This window comes from Pseudophryne corroboree, chromosome 2 (assembly GCF_028390025.1).
Source record: "Pseudophryne corroboree isolate aPseCor3 chromosome 2, aPseCor3.hap2, whole genome shotgun sequence".
NCBI classification, from domain to species: Eukaryota; Metazoa; Chordata; class Amphibia; order Anura; family Myobatrachidae; genus Pseudophryne; species Pseudophryne corroboree.
Window position 1 is genome coordinate 447,405 of NC_086445.1, and position 20,387 is coordinate 467,791.

The 20,387-nt window shown below is 51.9% G+C and overlaps 1 protein-coding gene across 1 annotated transcript in view; it reads right to left on the bottom strand.

Moving 5' to 3' along the window:
* Positions 1–715: 715 nt before the first annotated feature.
* The window catches only part of SMPD1 (sphingomyelin phosphodiesterase 1), a 36,421-nt gene continuing 16,749 nt past the window's right edge, over positions 716–20,387 (bottom strand). The window contains exons 4-6 of the mRNA XM_063950772.1: positions 14,102–14,178; positions 9,283–9,428; positions 716–6,431 (exon numbers count right to left, since the gene is read on the bottom strand). Coding sequence (XP_063806842.1) covers positions 6,037–6,431; positions 9,283–9,428; positions 14,102–14,178 — 618 coding nt within the window. The 3' untranslated portion in view covers positions 716–6,036. The remainder of the gene's footprint in view (positions 6,432–9,282; positions 9,429–14,101; positions 14,179–20,387) is intronic.

Genomic DNA, 20,387 nt, shown 5'->3' on the forward strand with positions numbered 1-20,387 from the left:
TAAAAAAAACTATTTAAACTTTTACTCTAAGCAGCTCAGGAGAGCCACCTAGATTGCACCCTTCTCATTCGGGCACAAAAATCTAACTGAGGCTTGGAGGAGGGTCATAGGGGGAGGAGCCAGTGCACACCAGGTAGTCCTAAAGCTTTTTACTTTTGTGCCCAGTCTCCTGCGGAGCCGCTATTCCCCATGGTCCTTTCGGAGTCCCCAGCATCCACTAGGACGTTAGAGAAAAATATATTTTCTTCACCACAAGGTGTAAAATTAAAATTGTACCGTGCCTGGCTCCTGGCAAAGGAGTAACTCAATTATGGGAGGTTCCGGTTTCCTTCCTTCCCCCCCTCCAAGCTTATCACCAGCACCAACCACGACCGACTAGTCAGGATGTAGGTAGGTCAACTAAATCCCGCCTCCAACGCTTTTCGAGTTGCTCGCAACTCTTCCTCAGAGCAGTATCAAATAGTGTACCGTATTTCAATGGAGACCACACACGCATGCGCAATGGTGATTTTAAAAAGAGACATCTGGTGGATGATCGCAGGTATTACACTCACTGGTAACACCATGATGAGCTCTGTGTGCCTCCCTACAACTAGGCACGCCGTGACTCGGGACGAACGCCATAGACAGCATAAATGAGCGAGGCTCCATCTGTACAATACACGTGTATCATTCACATCCTCTCTCAGGTGTGATATATGACATTCACAGGACATTGTTGGTGAATATTATTTATTTGTCCAAATATTTACACGTCGTTCATATACATTGTTATAAATAATCAATCCAACATTTCCTGTATTGTGACTCAGCACCGCGGGATAATCTGGGGTCACCCAGTGTTACGTGTTATTGTGTCATGTGTAATGATTGTGTGTGATCCAGTGTGGTGATAGCAAATGTACCGTCCTTCAGTAAAGTGACATATGCGTCCGTCGGTAAAGTGACATATCCGTCCATCAGTAAAGCGACATATTCATCCGTCGGTAAAGTGACATATCCGTCCGTCGGTAAAGTGACATATCCGTCCGTCGGTAAAGTGACATATCCGTCCGTCGGTCAGTAAAGTGATATCCGTCCATCAGTCAGTAAAGTAATATATCCGTCCATCAGTCAGTAAAGTAATATATCCGTCCATCAGTCAGTAAAGTGACATATCCGTCCGTCAGTAAAGCGACATATTCATCCGTCAGTAAAGCGACATATTCATCCGTCAGTAAAGTGACATATCAGTTCGTCGGTAAAGTGACATATCAGTTCGTCGGTAAAGTGACATATCAGTTCGTCGGTAAAGTGACATATCCGTCCGTCGGTCAGTAAAGTGTTATCAGTCCATCAGTCAGTAAAGGGACATATCCGCCCGTCAGTCAGTAAAGGGACATATCCGCCCGTCAGTCAGTAAAGGGACATATCCGCCCGTCAGTCAGTAAAGGGACATATCCGCCCGTCAGTCAGTAAAGGGACATATCCGCCCGTCAGTCAGTAAAGGGACATATCCGCCCGTCAGTCAGTAAAGGGACATATCCGCCCGTCAGTCAGTAAAGGGACATATCCGCCCGTCAGTCAGTAAAGGGACATATCCGCCCGTCAGTCAGTAAAGGGACATATCCGCCCGTCAGTCAGTAAAGGGACATATCCGCCCGTCAGTCAGTAAAGGGACATATCCGCCCGTCAGTCAGTAAAGGGACATATCCGCCCGTCAGTCAGTAAAGGGACATATCCGCCCGTCAGTCAGTAAAGGGACATATCTGCCCGTCAGTCAGTAAAGGGACATATCCGCCCGTCAGTCAGTAAAGGGACATATCCGCCCGTCAGTCAGTAAAGGGACATATCCGCCCGTCAGTCAGTAAAGGGACATATCCGCCCGTCAGAAAAACAGAACAGGTCAGTAAAAGGTGCCATCTTCCTGACGGAAGCAGAATGATCTGATCCCCTCTCTCTCCCGCAGTCACATTAATGCTCTCTGGATAGATAACATAACTGTTTACCAGGTCTGACCACAGCGCAGCCTCGTATATAATACGTGTAATCTCCAGCTCCGCCATTTGCACAATTAGCGGCAGAAATGGTGAAAAACAGAAAAAAAAAAAAAGTTCCTAAAAAGTCAGTGAAAGAAAGATGCGGAATAGTTCTCCCATATTGCGCGCGTTTCCATTATCAGAGCGGATTCCACCTGCGCTCCACAATCCCAGCGCCGCAACGCACCTGGCCCGTCACAGAGCATCGTGTCTGACCTTATTATTATAACTTATTACGCAGCGCTGTACAGGGGATATTATTTACATCAGTTCCATGTTAATAGGTCGTTAATAATCGCTGCCTTATACTATCGTTACCATCCAATGAGTACAGCGATCCGTCCATTACTCTGCAGCGTTATTTGTCCTGGAGACGATTTACTGATGATCTAAGGGGGAAATGTACGAGAGGACATTTGAGGGCGATTTAGCGATTAGTGATCACCAGACTTACGGCTAGAGCATCAGCGGCAACGTGCGGCCAAACCCGACACAGCTGGAAAATGACTAATTACATAATACCTAATGACGCAATAATTTAATTAATTACTGGTGGTAATTTAATACTAAATTATAAAATAATAATTTGTTTCTTAAGTGAACAACATTATAGAATATACTTAAGGGGACAGTTTGATCAGTAAAATATTCATGTAGTTCCGTCATAAGACAGACCTACATAACTGTAATGTCAGTGTTGGCGGCTTTGCCCTGCATGTGGCCGCAGACAGGCAAAACACTTGAATTCCCCCCACAGAGGTGAGGAGCAGCGTCAGCCATTTATTATATAGGATGAACGGGGACAGTAATATTTTTTAGTTCATGATGAAAGCACACGCATGATACAAGCGCAATATAATTGGTGCTTCTATCATTAATTAACACAGCCCTAATTAACAATAAAATTGCAACACTATTTACATTTGCTAATAATATTGGCCCCTTCATAATTAATTATATCCAGTATAGTGCATATTGTATTATTTAGTATTTCACTGTCCCCTGAATAATAAATTCATTAAATAATTGTGCCCCATAAATATAATTATGGTTTATGTTGTCCTGTAAGCACTGCTGCCATTGTACTGTATACGTGGCTGCGGCTCCTTATTACGCTGCGGCTGGACAGATAACTGCGCTCAGAGCAGCACGCCAGCCTCAGGCCCCTCTGTCTGGCGATTTGTTCCGGCCCATTTGCCTCTGATCTGCAGCTGATTACATCTGACAATCTGTACTTAGAATACTGAAATATGACGTGATGGCGAGTTGCGATGAGCCGCGTTTAAATACTGCATTTGATTCTAACACATACGGCAGTTTGCCCAAATAAATGTCAGAAAGGCAGCGTTTCCGGGCAAATCACCCTCCACTCCATGTCCCGTGTCCTGTTGCAGGCTGCGCGGAGGTGGGAGGTACGTGCTGGGCACGTGGAGGAGAGGCTGTGGCATAGGTTTGGTGGATCAGAAGCTGTTGGAAGGTGGGATGGGTGGGTGGGTGTCTAGTGAAAGGAGTGGCGGGTGGAGAGAACGCTGTTTGCTGAGGAAAAGTGGAGCAGGCGGATGGATGGTTACTGCGGGCAGGGGGAGCATTGCTGGATGGGAGAGTGCTGAAGAACTGGCTGGGATGAGGAGAAGGTGCGAAGGCTGTTGAAGCGTTCCTAGGTCGGCAGTTAAAGGATACGGAGAGTGGTTGGGTGGCTGAAGAGTGTGTACGGGGTGGGAGGATATAGAATAATGGTGTGAGGTGGGAGACTTTGGGGGTAATTCAGACCGGATCGCTGCTGTGCTTTTTCGCACAGCATGCGATCAGATCTGAACTGCGCATGCGTCTGAGCCGCAATGCGCAGGCGCAACGGACCGCAGCAATGGGGATCGCCGGTCAGCAACGGGATTGTGCGAAGAATCCATTTGCACGGGCGTTCGCAAGGAGATTGACAGGAAGAAGGCGTTTGTGGGTGGCAACTGACCGTTTTCACGGAGTGTCTGGAGAAACGCAGGCGTGTGCAAGCGTTTCAGGGAGGCGGTGACTATCTGATCGCAGGGCGGCAAAAAACGCAGCCCAGCGATCAGATCTGAATTAGGCCCTTAACTACAAGGGGGCAGGTGGCTGAAAGGGGAGGTGGGTGGCAGATAAAGAATGTGCATCTGGTTAGTTTCCTGGTAAATGTGGAGGCTGCAAAAAAATGGGGTCAGGTGGGAGGCTGATGACTACAGAGGGACAGGTGAGAGGTTGCTGAGATACTGGTTGGGTGAAGACTGTTGAAACCTGGGGTAGGTGGGCGATAGGAAGGTGTGATAGGTGGATGAAAGGCTGTAACAGTGGGGCAGGTTGCTAAAGGGTGGCAGATGAAGGATGAGGCTGGTGGTTGGTGAATGTGAATTGGGTGGGAGGCTATAGAATAATGGAGAAAGGTGGGAAACTGCTGAATACAGAGGGACAGGCGGGAGGTTGGCGAGATGTTCGTTGGGTGGAGGCTGTAGAATAATGGGAGTAGGTGGGAGGCTACTCAATACAGAGGGACATGTAGGAGGTTGTTGGGTGGAGGCTATAGAATGATGGGGTTACATGGGACACTAGAAAGGTAAAATAGGTGGATGAAAGGCTGTAAGAGTGGGCAGGTGGAAGTTGCTGAGATGTTTGTTGGGTGGAGGCTATAGAATGATGGGGTTACATGGGACACTGTAGGAAGGGGAGATAGGTGGATGAAAGGCTGTAAGAGTGGGGCAGGGGGGATGTTACTGAGATGTTTGTTGGGTGGAGGCTATAGAATGATGGGGGTACATGGGACACTGTAGAAAGGTAAAATAGGTGGATGAAAGGCTGTAAGAGTGGGGCAGGTTGCTAAAGGGTGGCAGATGAAAGATGAGGCTGGTGGTTGGTGAATGTGAATTGGGTGGGAGGCTATAGAATAATGGAGAAAGGTGGGAAACTGCTGAATACAGAGGGACAGGCGGGAGGTTGGCGAGATGTTCGTTGGGTGGAGGCTGTAGAATAATGGGAGTAGGTGGGAGGCTACTCAATACAGAGGGACATGTAGGAGGTTGTTGGGTGGAGGCTATAGAATGATGGGGTTACATGGGACACTAGAAAGGTAAAATAGGTGGATGAAAGGCTGTAAGAGTGGGCAGGTGGAAGTTGCTGAGATGTTTGTTGGGTGGAGGCTATAGAATGATGGGGTTACATGGGACACTGTAGGAAGGGGAGATAGGTGGATGAAAGGCTGTAAGAGTGGGGCAGGGGGGATGTTACTGAGATGTTTGTTGGTTGGAGGCTATAGAATGATGGGGGTACATGGGACACTGTAGAAAGGTAAAATAGGTGGATGAAAGGCTGTAAGAGTGGGCAGGTGGAAGTTGCTGAGATGTTTGTTGGGTGGAGGCTATAGAATGATGGGGTTACATGGGACACTGTAGGAAGGGGAGAAAGGTGGATGAAAGGCTGTAAGAGTGGGCAGGTGGGAGATGGGTGGATAAGAGGCTGCTGAAGGTTTGGGTGCAGTCATATTGGTAAAACAATTAGTTGTCATTAGCATCCAGAAGGAAATTCTCACACAACATGGATGTGACCTGTAAAGAGTTCCTTGTGTAGAATGTTCTTCAGTTGATCACTGCATGTCCGTAAGGTGCCAGATACGGTGGTACACCCTGTGTGTCTTTATAGAAGAGCAAATAAAGAGTGGGATGTAGCCTGTTCTGTCCGCACCATTAAGCTTATACCTGCTGTAGTCTGCATAGTGTGTCCTGAGATGTGGCCAGCGCTTACTTCCATCAGCCGATAGTTTCCAGGAAGTGTCTCAGCAGAAGCCGATGTCTCCATCTCCCTGATATTCCCAGGGAAGCCATTCCTCTCTCTGCTAAGTGTGTGATATGCTCTGAGGATTCCTGAGGTAACAATATAATACTATCTTCTCTTCCTCCTTTACGCTCAGTAACATTTCCGTGTAATGGAAGAGCCTGTAGATGCTCCTCATGAATCGACCTTTGGGATTGGAGGATAGACCGTCTCTCTGTGAGACAGGTTAGCAGCGAGGTTTCCGCTCCCAGGCTGGTTTCCCATCATGTATCAGATCCTTGCACAGCTGGAGATCGTGGGATCTCCCCGACCGCAGATCACATAAAACAGACCTCTTACAGGACTCCTGGCAGACAACGTCCACGTGGCCCTTGTGGTGCAAGAACCAGAAGGTTTGGAAGAGGCCGTCATCCTGCAGGAACCTCTGCAGCAGATGATCCCAGTCTGACGGATAAGCAGATTTCATTCCGTACGTGTTTAATGCGCTGTACAAGAGCTTCCAGCGAGGCTCCTCTCTCACATTGCTGTTGGCTTCAGTCAGATTCAGGATGTAGGTCTCGTGGTCTAATACCACGTGTGAGCTGTTCGTGTACTGCCCGTCTACCTGGTATATGCGGAAACCTGAAGAAGGGATGAGATGAGAGACGAGTTACACCACACACTGCCACAGAGACACCTGTCCAGCTTAGGATGACCGCAATCTAACATGCTACAAGTACAGGAGCCCGGGACACGTACAGATGCGTCCTCATACATCCAGCCTCACGCAGCGCGAGACAGTGAGCCTCCAGCTCCCGCGCAACTCTGCTAACGTCATGCATCTGTATTTTCCTGAAAATGCATCTTAGTCACAATGCAATGCGGCTAGGACACACCGGGAGACTGCACTGAGTAATATTATATATGACACTAATATATTGTGTGTGACTGAGTCTGTATACAGAGCAGAACAAACTATGGATAGTGTGTGTGACTGAGTCTGTATACAAAACAGAACGTGTATAGTGTGTGAGACTGTATACGGAGCAGAACAGAATGTGTATAGTGTGTGCGCCTCGGTCTGTATACAGAGCACAACAGAACTTGTATGGTGCGTGACCGAGTCTGTATACAGAACAGAACATGTATAGTGTGTGTGTGTGACAGTCTGTATACGGAGCAGAACAGAACATGTATATTATGTGCGCCTGGGTCTGTATACAGAGCACAACAGAACGTGTATAGTGTGTGTGCCTCGGTCTGTATACAGAGCACAACAGAACTTGTATGGTGCGTGACCGAGTCTGTATACAGGACAGAACATGTATAGTGTATGTGTGACAGTCTGTATAGGGAGCAGAACAGAACGTGTATATTATGTGTGACCGAGTCTGTATACGGAGCAGAACAGAACCTGTATACTGTGTGTGACTGAGGGCCTAATTCAGAGTTGATTGTAGCAGCAAATTTGTTAGCAGTTGGGCAAAACAATGGCCCTCATTCCGAGTTGTTCGCTTGCTAGCTGCTTTTAGCAGCATTGCACACGCTAGGCCGCCACCCTCTGGGAGCAGCTCCAGACCTACTCACAGATTGCGTCAGCTCAGTCCGTTTAGTTCCTGGTTTGACGTCACAAACACGCCCTGTGTTCGGCCAGACACTCCTGCGTTTTTACCTGGCACGCCTGTGTAGCACACTCCCTGAAGACGCTCAGGTACCACCCAGAAACACCCACTTCCTGTCAATCACACTACGATCACTAGAGCGAGGAAAAAACGTTGCTCGAGCTTGTGTAAATCTAAGTTTTGTGTTAAATAACTAAGCGCATGCGCGCTGTGTGCCATGCGCATTTTCTACCTAATCGCTCCATTGCGAAAAACGGCAATGAGCGAACAACTCGGAATGACCACCCATGTGCAGCACAGGTGGGGCAGATGTAACATGTGCAGAGAGAGTTAGATGGGGGGGGGGGGTGTAACATGTGCAGAGAGAGAGTTAGATTTGGGTGGGATGTGTTCAAACTGAAATCTAAATTGCAGTGTAAAAATAAAGCAGCCAGTAATTACCCTGCACAGAAATATAACCCACCCAAATCTAACTCTTTCTGCACATTTTACATCTGCACCACCTGCAGTGCACATGGTTTTGCCCAACTGATAACAAATTTGCTGCTGCAATCAGGTCTGAATTACCCCCCGCCCCCCCCCACCGAGTCTGTATACGGGGGGGGTGATTCCGAGTTGTTCGCTCGCTAGCTGCTTTTAGCAGCATTGCACACGCTGGGCCGCCGCCCTCTGGGAGTGAATCTTAGCTTAGCAGAATTGCGAACGAAAGATTATCAGAATTGCGAATAGAAAATTCTTAGCAGTTTCTGAGTAGCTCGAGACTTACTCCTACACTGCGATCAGCTCAGTCCGTTTCGTTCCTGGTTTGACGTCACAAACACGCCCTGCGTTCGCCCAGACACTCCCCCGTTTCTTCAGACACTCCCGCGTTTTTCCCAGAAACGCCAGCGTTTTTTTGCACACTCCCAGAAAACGGCCAGTTTCCACCCAGAAACACCCACTTCCTGTCAATCACACTCCGATCACCAGAACGATGAAAATCCTCGTTAGGCCGTGAGTAAAATACCAAACTTTTGTGCTAATTTAATTGGCGCAGGCGCACTGCGAACATTGCGTATGCGCAGTTTGCGACTAATCGCTCCGTAGCGAAAAAAATGAACGAGCGAACAACTTGGAATCACCCCCATAGTGTACAGACTCAGTCACACAGATATCACATTACTCGGCAGTCTCCTCGTGTGTCCTAGTTGCATTGTGTTGTGACTACTAAGATGCATTTTTGCAAAAAAAGGAAAAAAGTCCCCTGCCGCTAGAAGAGTCTCATGTGAGGGGCTGTGTGGCGGTACTGCGGCAAAGATGTACGAGGACACATCTGTACGTGAATAAATTCTAAGCCGATTGTGAAAGTATACAGGTTACAGGGAGATTTTCACACATCGGTCAAACCCCGGCAGCTGATAACATATAACGTCACCCAGCTGCCACTATACAGCGCAGATTGTCATTACTTAGGTGACCGGATAGCGAGGGAGGGGATACACAGAGGCCGTCCCTTTGGCGTGGCGTTCTACGTGTCAGCGCCGTATATACTGTACATGTCGGCTGTACACACTGCAGGCCCTATTTAACACTATTCCAGGTGTACCGTAGTTGTGCGTCCGCTCCCGGGCCCCAATCACACAACAGAAGCACATGGTACCCTCTGCCCCCCCTTATTGCCGTACCCTAGAAGAAATTCTGAATGAAACAATAAGACTGTCAGAGTATCTCCCAGTCTGTGCTGCTGTGTTCTTATTGGTCCATAAAGAAAGCACGCAAATAAACAAGTGCATCATGTGATCAGCAGACCCCCATCCCCCCACCCCGCGGGGGCACCAGGTACCAATAGTGACCGGCAGCTCCCCTGTGAGTGACTATGGGATGGGCGTTACCTGGGTTCAGGTTGAAGTAGGTGGTGACACTGGGGGCGATGTAGGCCACGGACACCGGCCGGCTCAGAGTCTCCTCATCATAAAATATCTCAAACTCATCCAGGTGCGTGTGTCCAAAAAACTGTCCAGCAATGGTGCCCTCATACCTGGGGGCACAGAAATACCATTACACAGGGCAATATGGGAGGCCGCGGCCTACCCTGTACACCGCTACTACTGCAGTGGCTGCTACTCTGCCCTCCGAGCAATACAGTATTAATGGTGACACCTTTCCTGTACACAGCTGCCGCTGCTCTGCCCTCCCAGTACTGCAGTATTAATGGTGACACCTTTCCTGTACACAGCTGCTGCCGCTCTGCCCTCCCAGTACTGCAGTATTAATGGTGACACCTTTCCTGTACACAGCTGCCGCCGCTCTGCCCTCCCAGTACTGCAGTATTAATGGTGACACCTTTCCTGTACACAGCTGCTGCCGCTGCTCTGCCCTCCCAGTACTGCAGTATTAATGGTGACACCTTTCCTGTACACAGCTGCTGCCGCTCTGCCCTCCCAGTACTGCAGTATTAATGGTGACACCTTTCCTGTACACAGCTGCCGCCGCTCTGCCCTCCCAGTACTGCAGTATTAATGGTGACACATTTCCTGTACACAGCTGCTGCCGCTCTGCCCTCCCAGTACTGCAGTATTAATGGTGACACCTTTCCTGTACACAGCTGCTGCCACTCTGCCCTCCCAGTACTGCAGTACTAATGGTGACACCTTTCCTGTACACAGCTACTCTGCCCTCCCAGTACTGCAGTATTAATGGTGACACCTTTCCTGTACACAGCTACCGCTGCTCTGCCCTCCCAGTACTGCAGTATTAATGGTGACACCTTTCCTGTACACAGCTGCCGCTGCTCTGCCCTCCCAGTACTGCAGTATTAATGCTGACACCTTCCCTGTACACAGCTACTCTGCCCTCCCAGTACTGCAGTATTAATGGTGACACCTTTCCTGTACACAGCTACCGCTGATCTGCCCTCCCAGTACTGCAGTATTAATGGTGACACCTTTCCTGTACACAGCTACCACTGCTCTGCCCTCCCAGTACTGCAGTATTAATGGTGACACCTTTCCTGTACACAGCTGCTGCCGCTCTGCCCTCCCAGTACTGCAGTATTAATGGTGACACCTTTCCTGTACACAGCTGCTGCCGCTCTGCCCTCCCAGTACTGCAGTATTAATGGTGACACCTTTCCTGTACACAGCTGCCGCTGGACTGCCCTCCCAGTACTGCAGTATTAATGGTTACTCCTTTCCTGTACACAGCTACCGCTGCTCTGCCCTCCCAGTACTGCAGTATTAATGGTGATACCTTTCCTGTACACAGCTGCTGCCGCTCTGCCCTCCCAGTACTGCAGTATTAATGGCGACACCTTTCCTGTACACAGCTACTGCCGCTCTGCCCTCCCAGTACTGCAGTATTAATGGTGACACCTTTCCTGTACACAGCTACTCTGCCCTCCCAGTACTGCAGTATTAATAGTTACTCCTTTCCTGTACACAGCTACTGCCGCTCTACCCTCCCAGTACTGCAGTATTAATGGTGACACCTTTCCTGTACACAGCTACCGCTGCTCTGCCCTCCCAGTACTGCAGTATTAATGGTGACACCTTTCCTGTACACAGCTGCTGCCGCTCTGCCCTCCCAGTACTGCAGTATTAATGGCGACACCTTTCCTGTACACAGCTACTGCCGCTCTGCCCTCCCAGTACTGCAGTATTAATGGTGACACCTTTCCTGTACACAGCTACTCTGCCCTCCCAGTACTGCAGTATTAATAGTTACTCCTTTCCTGTACACAGCTACTGCCGCTCTACCCTCCCAGTACTGCAGTATTAATGATGACCCCTTTCCTGTACACAGCTACTGCCGCTGCTCTGCCCTCCCAGTACTGCAGTATTAATGATGACCCCTTTCCTGTACACAGCTACCACCGCTCTGCCCTCCAAGTACTGCAGTATTAATGGCTACTCCTTTCCTGTACACAGCTGCTGCTGCTGCTCTGCCCTCCCAGTACTGCAGTATTAATGGCTACTCCTTTCCTGTACACAGCTACTGCTGCTCTGCCCTCCCAGTACTGCAGTATTAATGGTGACACCTTTCCTGTACACAGCTACTGCCGCTCTACCCTCCCAGTACTGCAGTATTAATGGTGACACCTTTCCTGTACACAGCTGCCGCTGCTCTGCCCTCCCAGTACTGCAGTATTAATGATGACCCCTTTCCTGTACACAGCTACCACCGCTCTGCCCTCCCAGTACTGCAGTATTAATGGCTACTCCTTTCCTGTACACAGCTGCTGCCGCTCTGCCCTCCCAGTACTGCAGTATTAATGGTGACACCTTTCCTGTACACAGCTGCCGCTGCTCTGCCCTCCCAGTACTGCAGTATTAACGGTGACCCCTTTCCTGTACACAGCTGCCGCTGCTCTGCCCTTCCAGTACTGCAGTATTAATGGCGACACATTTCCTGTACACAGCTACTGCTGCTCTGTCCTCCCAGTACTGCAGTATTAATGGCGACACCTTTCCTGTACACAGCTACTGCCGCTCTGCCCTCCCAGTACTGCAGTATTAATGGTGACACCTTTCCTGTACACAGCTACTGCCGCTGCTCTGCCCTCCCAGTACTGCAGTATTAATGGTGACACCTTTCCTGTACACAGCTACTGTTGCTACTCTGCCCTCCCAGTACTGCAGTATTAATGGTGACACCTTTCCTGTACACAGCTACTGCTGCTCTGCCCTCCCAGTACTGCAGTATTAATGGTGACACCTTTCCTGTACACAGCTGCCGCTGCTCTGCCCTCCCAGTACTGCAGTATTAATGGTGACACCTTTCCTGTACACAGCTGCTGCCGCTCTGCCCTCCCAGTACTGCAGTATTAATAGTTACTCCTTTCCTGTACACAGCTACTGCCGCTCTACCCTCCCAGTACTGCAGTATTAATGATGACCCCTTTCCTGTACACAGCTACTGCCGCTGCTCTGCCCTCCCAGTACTGCAGTATTAATGGTGACACCTTTCCTGTACACAGCTACTGCCGCTCTGCCCTCCCAGTACTGCAGTATTAATAGTTACTCCTTTCCTGTACACAGCTACTGCCGCTCTACCCTCCCAGTACTGCAGTATTAATGATGACCCCTTTCCTGTACACAGCTACTGCCGCTGCTCTGCCCTCCCAGTACTGCAGTATTAATGATGACCCCTTTCCTGTACACAGCTACCACCGCTCTGCCCTCCCAGTACTGCAGTATTAATGGCTACTCCTTTCCTGTACACAGCTGCCGCTGCTCTGCCCTCCCAGTACTGCAGTATTAATGGCGACACATTTCCTGTACACAGCTACTGCTGCTCTGTCCTCCCAGTACTGCAGTATTAATGGTGACACCTTTCCTGTACACAGCTACTGCCGCTCTGCCCTCCCAGTACTGCAGTATTAATGGTGACACCTTTCCTGTACACAGCTGCTGCCGCTCTGCCCTCCCAGTACTGCAGTATTAATAGTTACTCCTTTCCTGTACACAGCTACTGCCGCTCTACCCTCCCAGTACTGCAGTATTAATGATGACCCCTTTCCTGTACACAGCTACTGCCGCTCTGCCCTCCAAGTACTGCAGTATTAATGGCTACTCCTTTCCTGTACACAGCTACTGCCGCTCTGCCCTCCCAGTACTGCAGTATTAATGGCGACACCTTTCCTGTACACAGCTGCTGCTGCTGCTCTGCCCTCCCAGTACTGCAGTATTAATGGCTACTCCTTTCCTGTACACAGCTACTGCCGCTGCTCTGCCCTCCCAGTACTGCAGTATTAATGGCTACTCCTTTCCTGTACACAGCTGCTGCTGCTGCTCTGCCCTCCCAGTACTGCAGTATTAATGGCGACACCTTTCCTGTACACAGCTGCTGCTGCTCTGCCCTCCCAGTACTGCAGTATTAATGGTGACACCTTTCCTGTACACAGCTATTGCCGGGACAGGTGCAGGGAGGGCAGGGGTGGGAGACGGGACCGGAGCAGGGAGGGCGGGGGTGGGAGAAGGGGACAGGAGCAGGGAGGGCGGGGGTGGGAGACGGGGACAGGAACAGGGAGGGCGGGGGTGGGAGACGGGGACAGGAGCAGGGAGGGCGGGGGAGGGAGACGGGACAGGAGCAGGGAGGGGGCGGTGGGAGACTGGGACAGGAGCAGGGAGGGGGCGGTGAGAGACTGGGACAGGAGCAGGGAGGGCGGGGGAGGGAGACGGGGACAGGAGCAGGGAGGGCGGGGGTGGGAGAAGGGGACAGGAGCAGGGAGGGCAGGGGTGGGAGAAGGGGACAGGAGCAGGGAGGGCGGGGGAGGGAGACGGGACAGGAGCAGGGAGGGCGGGGGTGGGAGACGGGACAGGAGCAGGGAGGGGGCGGTGGGAGACGGGGACAGGAGCAGGGAGGGGGCGGTGGGAGACGGGGACAGGAGCAGGGAGGGCGACGGGACAGGAGCAGGGAGGGGGCGGTGGGAGACGAGGACAGGAGCAGGGAGGGCGGGGGAGGGAGACGGGGACAGGAGCAGGGAGGGGGCAGGAGCAGGGAGGGGGCGGTGGGAGACGGGGACAGTTGCAGGGAGGGGGCAGGAGCAGGGAGGGGGCGGTGGGAGACGGGGACAGGAGCAGGGAGGAGACGGGGAGGAGGCGGTGGGAGAAGGGGACAGGAGCAGGGAGGGGGCGGTGGGAGACGGGGACAGGAGCAGGGAGGGTGGGGGTAGGAATCGCTTGGGAATAATAGGGGGTGACATAGATCCACCTGTTCACAATCCGGTAATAATTCCAGCTCCAGCTCTTCAGACAGCGCCCCGGGGGGATGTGGCCGATAATGTGGACCTGCAGAAAGAATAGAATCTAGTCACACTGACCCACAGAGCTGACACTCACATTGGTTCTTAGTATAGGCTGCCACTGTGCTGTATACCCTGTATATATGTGCGTGTATAAATGTAGACAGAACAATGTATAGAACACGATTATAAGATATAAAATGTGATTGAAATCTAGTTAATGCCATTTAATACATTTTGATCAGCTGTGTGGCCTGGGACTAGGTCTTCTCATGGCCACTATGGCGGCTGTGTCACAGAGAACTGACATTGTGGCGTGACGCTATATAGCGGACATGGCGGTAAAACGTGTCAGTAAACAATACAGCACTGGAACAATAATGAATGCTGCTACAATGTAACAAGTAATAACACACTCTCTCTGACACTGTAAGGTGTCACCAGGTCTGCATGGGATGGAAGGGAAGACAGCGCCCTCTAGTGTCCTATCAATAGTACGGAAGAGAATTAGTAAACAGCGCTCCAATTCTGCGCCAGCAGCTTATACAGTGACCGTTCTGTCTGTTTCTTAGATGTAACGTATGTACCAATGACAGTAAGTACAGTACATAGCGTGGCTAGATTTATAAACGTTTTATTCATATACCGCAATAAGCACATGTGCAATAAAGATGTAAAGAGTATCTATTTGCTATGGGAACATTGGGGGGTCATTCCGACCCGATCGCTGCAGTTTGTCGCAGCGCAGCGATCGGGTCGGAACTGTACGTGCGCCGGCGCGCATGGCAGTCGTCGGTGCCCAGCGATCGCCTGGGGCTGAACGTTAAGCCGCCGTTTAGTAGGCGCGGTTCGGCCAACACAGGCGTGGCCGGACCGTTGGGGTGGCATGACGGCTGCATGACGTCTCACGCAGCCGCTGCGGCCAGCGGCACACAACTCCCGGGCAGCCGCAGGAGATGCACCGACCGGGAGTTACTCCTCAGATACAAAGACATCGCCTCTGTGCAATGCTTTTGTATTTGTGCGGGGGGGGGCGGCACTGACATGCGGGGCGGACTAGTCCTGTGCTGGGCATCCCCCCACATGTCTGGAAACATGATCGTAGCTGTGCTAATTTTAGCACAGCTACGATCAACTCGGAATGACCCCCATGAAGTTCCATATCCCAGATGATCCTTGGTAGTCCTGAGATGTATACAAGTTAAAGCGGACATGAAATCTGTATCCCACTGGCCACAGTTGAATATCTACACAGGATCACCCCACGCGTTTCACCTACGTACACAGCTTCATCGGGGGGGGGGGGGCGCAGAAACACGGTCACCGGATAAGCCGTCTGTTGTTTATTTTAATCAACACTTTTAACACTATACTAGCCGGAGCTCTTTTTCTCCAACCATCCCATGTAGGTGACTGTGCCTGTATTTTAAATGTGTTGAAGAAATTAAATAATAGGGGCGAGGACAGCTCTGCGGAGGGAGAGAAGAATGGCAGCGCACTCTTTCCAATCGCAATGTGTATCATGTAACCAGTACCTCATTAACACAGCGATCGATACGTTAACTCCCACTGTACCAGCGCGCTATTGCCGATACTGTAATCTATCTATAAAGTTTCTGGTAGTCATCCGTCTGTCTGTTCGGGATAATCTGGAGAACCGCTGGATGAATTTTGATGCAGTTTTCACAAATTTATAGAGCATTTGTCAAGGAAGGTTTAGGTGTATGAAACGTTAATCAATGACAAATGGGAGCCGAGCAGTGATGATTTTAGTGAAGCATGTCAGTAAGAGAAGAAAGCTATAGGCAGTCCAGATACCCTTACCCAAAGGATTAGCTACTGTGGGTGCAGGGAGTGTTGATCCTTTGGGTTTCGTAATCCCCTCTGCGGCCCGGCTCCCCCCTGCACCTAACTCACCACAGGGGACATGACAATGATGATAGTGTGAGCATGAAGTGGTGGTTGTGCTGATCACAGACAGCTGCGCCCTCCTACTCCCGTTTACTGTCACTATGGGGGTGGTGCTACCCGGGGGACTGCTGGGGGCAATATTTAGTGTGGGACAGGGAGGGGTGTGTTATATCAGGACCGCTGGATGACTTCTGCCTGTGACTAGGAAGCAGGTTACTGCAGGGATGATCAGCGCTGTGGCCCCTCTCAGACTGATCAGCCGCAGCTCCCGTCCCTCCTCCCTCTCATACAGCGGCTTCACTCTGCAACTCATCCCCGCTCACCCTTCACACATCCCGGCCCCAGCTCTCCTTACTGCCCCTCCTTCACCCGCTTCCAGGGGTCACCAGTAATATAGGAAAGTCTTTCCCTGAGTGCCTCTGCCTCCTACCTCCCCATCTGTGCCTATGATCTCCCCTCCCCATGAGAGCCTCTGCCTCCTACCTCCCCATCTGTGCCTCTGCCTCCTACCTCCCCATCTGTGCCTATGATCTCCTCTCCCCATGAGAGCCTCTGCCTCCTACCTCCCCATCTGTGCCTCTGCCTCCTACCTCCCCATCTGTGCCTCTGCCTCCTACCTCCACATCTGTGCCTATGATCTCCCCTCCCCATGAAAGCCTCTGCCTCCTACCTCCCCATCTGTGCTTATGATCTCCCCTCCCCATGGGAGCCTCTGCCTCCTACCTCCCCATATAATACCATCATCTCCCTTTCCCATATGTACCTCTGCCCCCTGCCTCACCATGCATGCCTCCGCCCCCTCCCCCTACAAGTGCCTATGATCTCCCCCAGGCATGCCTCTGACCTCTTCCTCCACATGTGTTCCTCTGACCCCCTCTCCCTATCTGTACCTCTGCCCTGGCCCCCATCCCTGATGTGCCTTTGCCCCTCCCCAGGGCTGGTGGCTGCTGATCAGAAGTAGCATGGCCAGAGCCACCTCACTGTACGGAAGACGGCCGGCACTAATGATTCCAGGGATTATGTAGTAAGAACGGAGTAGAAGGAGCTGTGTGTTTCCAGCAAATCCACGGATGTAAAGCACTGGGGGGCCTTCACTAATTATCACAATAAATAATATTCTGCAGCTGCAGAGTGCCGCAACGACGGGTCGGTGTGTTTGGAACCCATGCACGCAGAGTATCAATACTGCGGAAAAACAGGCAGAATGGTCTTTGTGGGCAAAGGGGAAAGTAAAACTGGGCAAAACCCTCAGCCCCCGGAGACTCCGTTTTCATTGCTTTCCGGTCAACATCCTCTATCCAAATTAGCCAAAAATATTAGATCCTATAACCGCATTCCATAGGACTTCCGTCAAGAGTAAACCCATAGACGAGAGCGGTTACACGGTACAAGGTCCGGAGTGCACCGCCCACCAATCGCGCCAAACAAATTCTTACAAACATTTAATTCAAGACCCCGATACTCCGGCTACAACACGATGCTACAATATGCGCAATCAATACCTTTCACATATAACACGTTCCCAGCACCGTCCACCCTACCCTGTATATTACCAAAATCCCAAACACTAGGGAACAGACTTTCATTATCACAGACCACCACCCAAACAGGGTTCTGCAGCCAGTACGGAAATAATCTGAATAACAAAGGAATCAGGGGGTGGTCTCTGGTTGGGCAGATCAGGAAAATGGCCGTATAGCATGATATCCCAGCAGTTAAAATCCCCACGGATCACGGTGAGTATTTCAACCCTAATCCACACCTACGGCAGCCTAACCGCCACTCTTCCCTAGTGCCTAACACCCCCTCCCCCCCCCCCGTGCCTAACCCTAACCTACACCTCAGGTAGCCTAACCCTAACCGCCCCTCCCCCTAGTGCCTAACCTACACCTCAGGTAGCCTAACCCTAACCGCCCCTCCCCCTAGTGCCTAACCCTAACCTACACCTCAGGTAGCCTAACCCTAACCGCCCCTCCCCCTAGTGCCTAACCTACACCTCAGGTAGCCTAACCCTAACCGCCCCTCCCCCAAGTGCCTAACCCTAACCTACACCTCAGGTAGCCTAACTCTAACCGCCCCTCCCCCTAGTGCCTAACCCTAACCTACACCTCAGGTAGCCTAACCCTAACCGCCCCTCCCCCTAGTGCCTAACACCCCCCCCCCCCCCGTGCCTAACCCTAACCTACACCTCAGGTAGCCCAACCCTAACCGCCCCTCCCCCTAGTGCCTTACCGCCACTCTTCCCTAACACCTAAACCCCCCCCCCCCCAGTGCCTAACCCTAACCCACACCTCCAGCAGCCTAACAGCCACTCTTACCTAACACCTAACCCCCCCCCCCCCCTCCCAGTGCCTAACCTACACCTCCAGGAGCCTAACCACCACTCCTCCCTAGTGCCTAACACCCCCCCTAGTGCCTAACCCTAACCTACACCTCAGGTAGCCTAACCCTAACCGCCCCTCCCCCTAGTGCCTAACCGCCACTCTTCCCTAACACCTAACCAACCCCTCCCCCAGTGCCCTAACCCACACCTCCAGCAGCCTAACAGCCACTCTTACCTAACACCTAAACCCCCCCCCCCCCCTCCCAGTGCCTAACCTACACCTCCAGGAGCCTAACCACCACTCCTCCCTAGCACCTAAACCTCCCCCAGGGGCCTAACCCTAACCGCCACTCTTCCCCAACACCTAACCCCCCCGCCAGTGCCTAACCCTAACCTACACCTCAGGTAGCCTAACACCTAAACCCCCCATTGCCTAACCCTAACCGCCACTCTTCCCTAACACCTAACCCCCCTAGTGCCTAACCCTAACCGCCACTCTTCCCTAACACCTAACCCCCCCGCCAGTGCCTAACCCTAACCTACACCTCAGGTAGCCTAACACCTAAACCCCCCAGTGCCTAACCCTAACCGCCACTCTTCCCCAACACCTAACCCCCCCCCGCCAGTGCCTAACCCTAACCTACACCTCAGGTAGCCTAACACCAAAACCCCCCAGTGCCTAACCCTAACCGCCACTCTTCCCTAACACCTACCCCCCTAGTGCCTAACCCTAACCACCACTCTTCCCTAGTGCCTAACACCTCCTTAACCCCCCCCCCAGTGCCTAACCCTAACCTACACCTCAGGTAGCCTAACCCTAACCGCCCCTCCCCCTAGTGCCTTACCGCCACTCTTCCCTAACACCTAACCAGCCCCCCCCCCAGTGCCCTAATCCACAACTCCAGCAGCCTAACCCTAACCACCGCTCTTCCCTATTGCCTAAACTATCTAGATCCTTATTGTACTGTATTATAATTCTTTATAACCACCTTATGATGGCACCATTTAGTGTATGCTGAGCCATAAAAGGTTATAGAGCACCGCGGAAATTCTGGTGAAGGAGACTAACTGGAATACATCAGGGAAGGCTGCACATAACAGCAGAGGTGGGGGAGGAGCAGCAGAGGTGGGGGAGGAGCAGCGATGGAGGTGGAGGAGGAGCAGCAGCAGAGGTGGGGGAGGAGCAGCAGAGGTGGGGGAGGAGCAGCAGAGGTGGGGGAGGAGCAGCGATGGAGGGGGAGAAGCAGCAGCAGAGGTGGGGGAGGAGCAGCAGAGGTGGGGGAGGAGCAGCAGAGGTGGGGGAGGAGCAGCGATGGAGGTGGAGGAGCAACAGCAGAGGTGGGGGAGGAGCAGCAGCGATGGAGGTGGGGGAGGAGCAGCGATGGAGGAGCAGCAGCAGAGGTGGGGGAGGAGCAGCGATGGAGGTGGAGGAGCAGCAGCAGAGGTGGGGGGGGAGGAGCAGCAGCAGAGGTGGGGGAGGAGGAGCAGCAGAGGTGGGGGAGGAGCAGCAGAGGTGGGGGAGGAGCAATAATGGAGGTGGATAAGGAGCAGCAGAGGTGGGGGAGGAGCAATAATGGAGGTGGATAAGGAGCAGCAGCAGAGGTGGGGGAGGAGCAATAATGGAGGTGGATAAGGAGCAGCAGCAGAGGTGGGGGAGGAGCAATAATGAAGGTGGATAAGGAGCAGCAGCAGAGGTGGGGGAGGAGCAATAATGGAGGTGGATAAGGAGCAGCAGCAGAGGTGGGGGAGGAGCAATAATGGAGGTGGATAAGGAGCAGCAGCAGAGGTGGGGGAGGAGCAATAATGGAGGTGGATAAGGAGCAGCAGCAGAGGTGGGGGAGGAGCAATAATGGAGGTGGATAAGGAGCAGCAGCAGAGGTGGGGGAGGAGCAATAATGGAGGTGGATAAGGAGCAGCAGCAGAGGTGGGGGAGGAGCAATAATGAAGGTGGATAAGGAGCAGCAGCAGAGGTGGGGGAGAAGCAATACTGGAGGTGGAGCAGTGATGGAGGTGGATAAGGA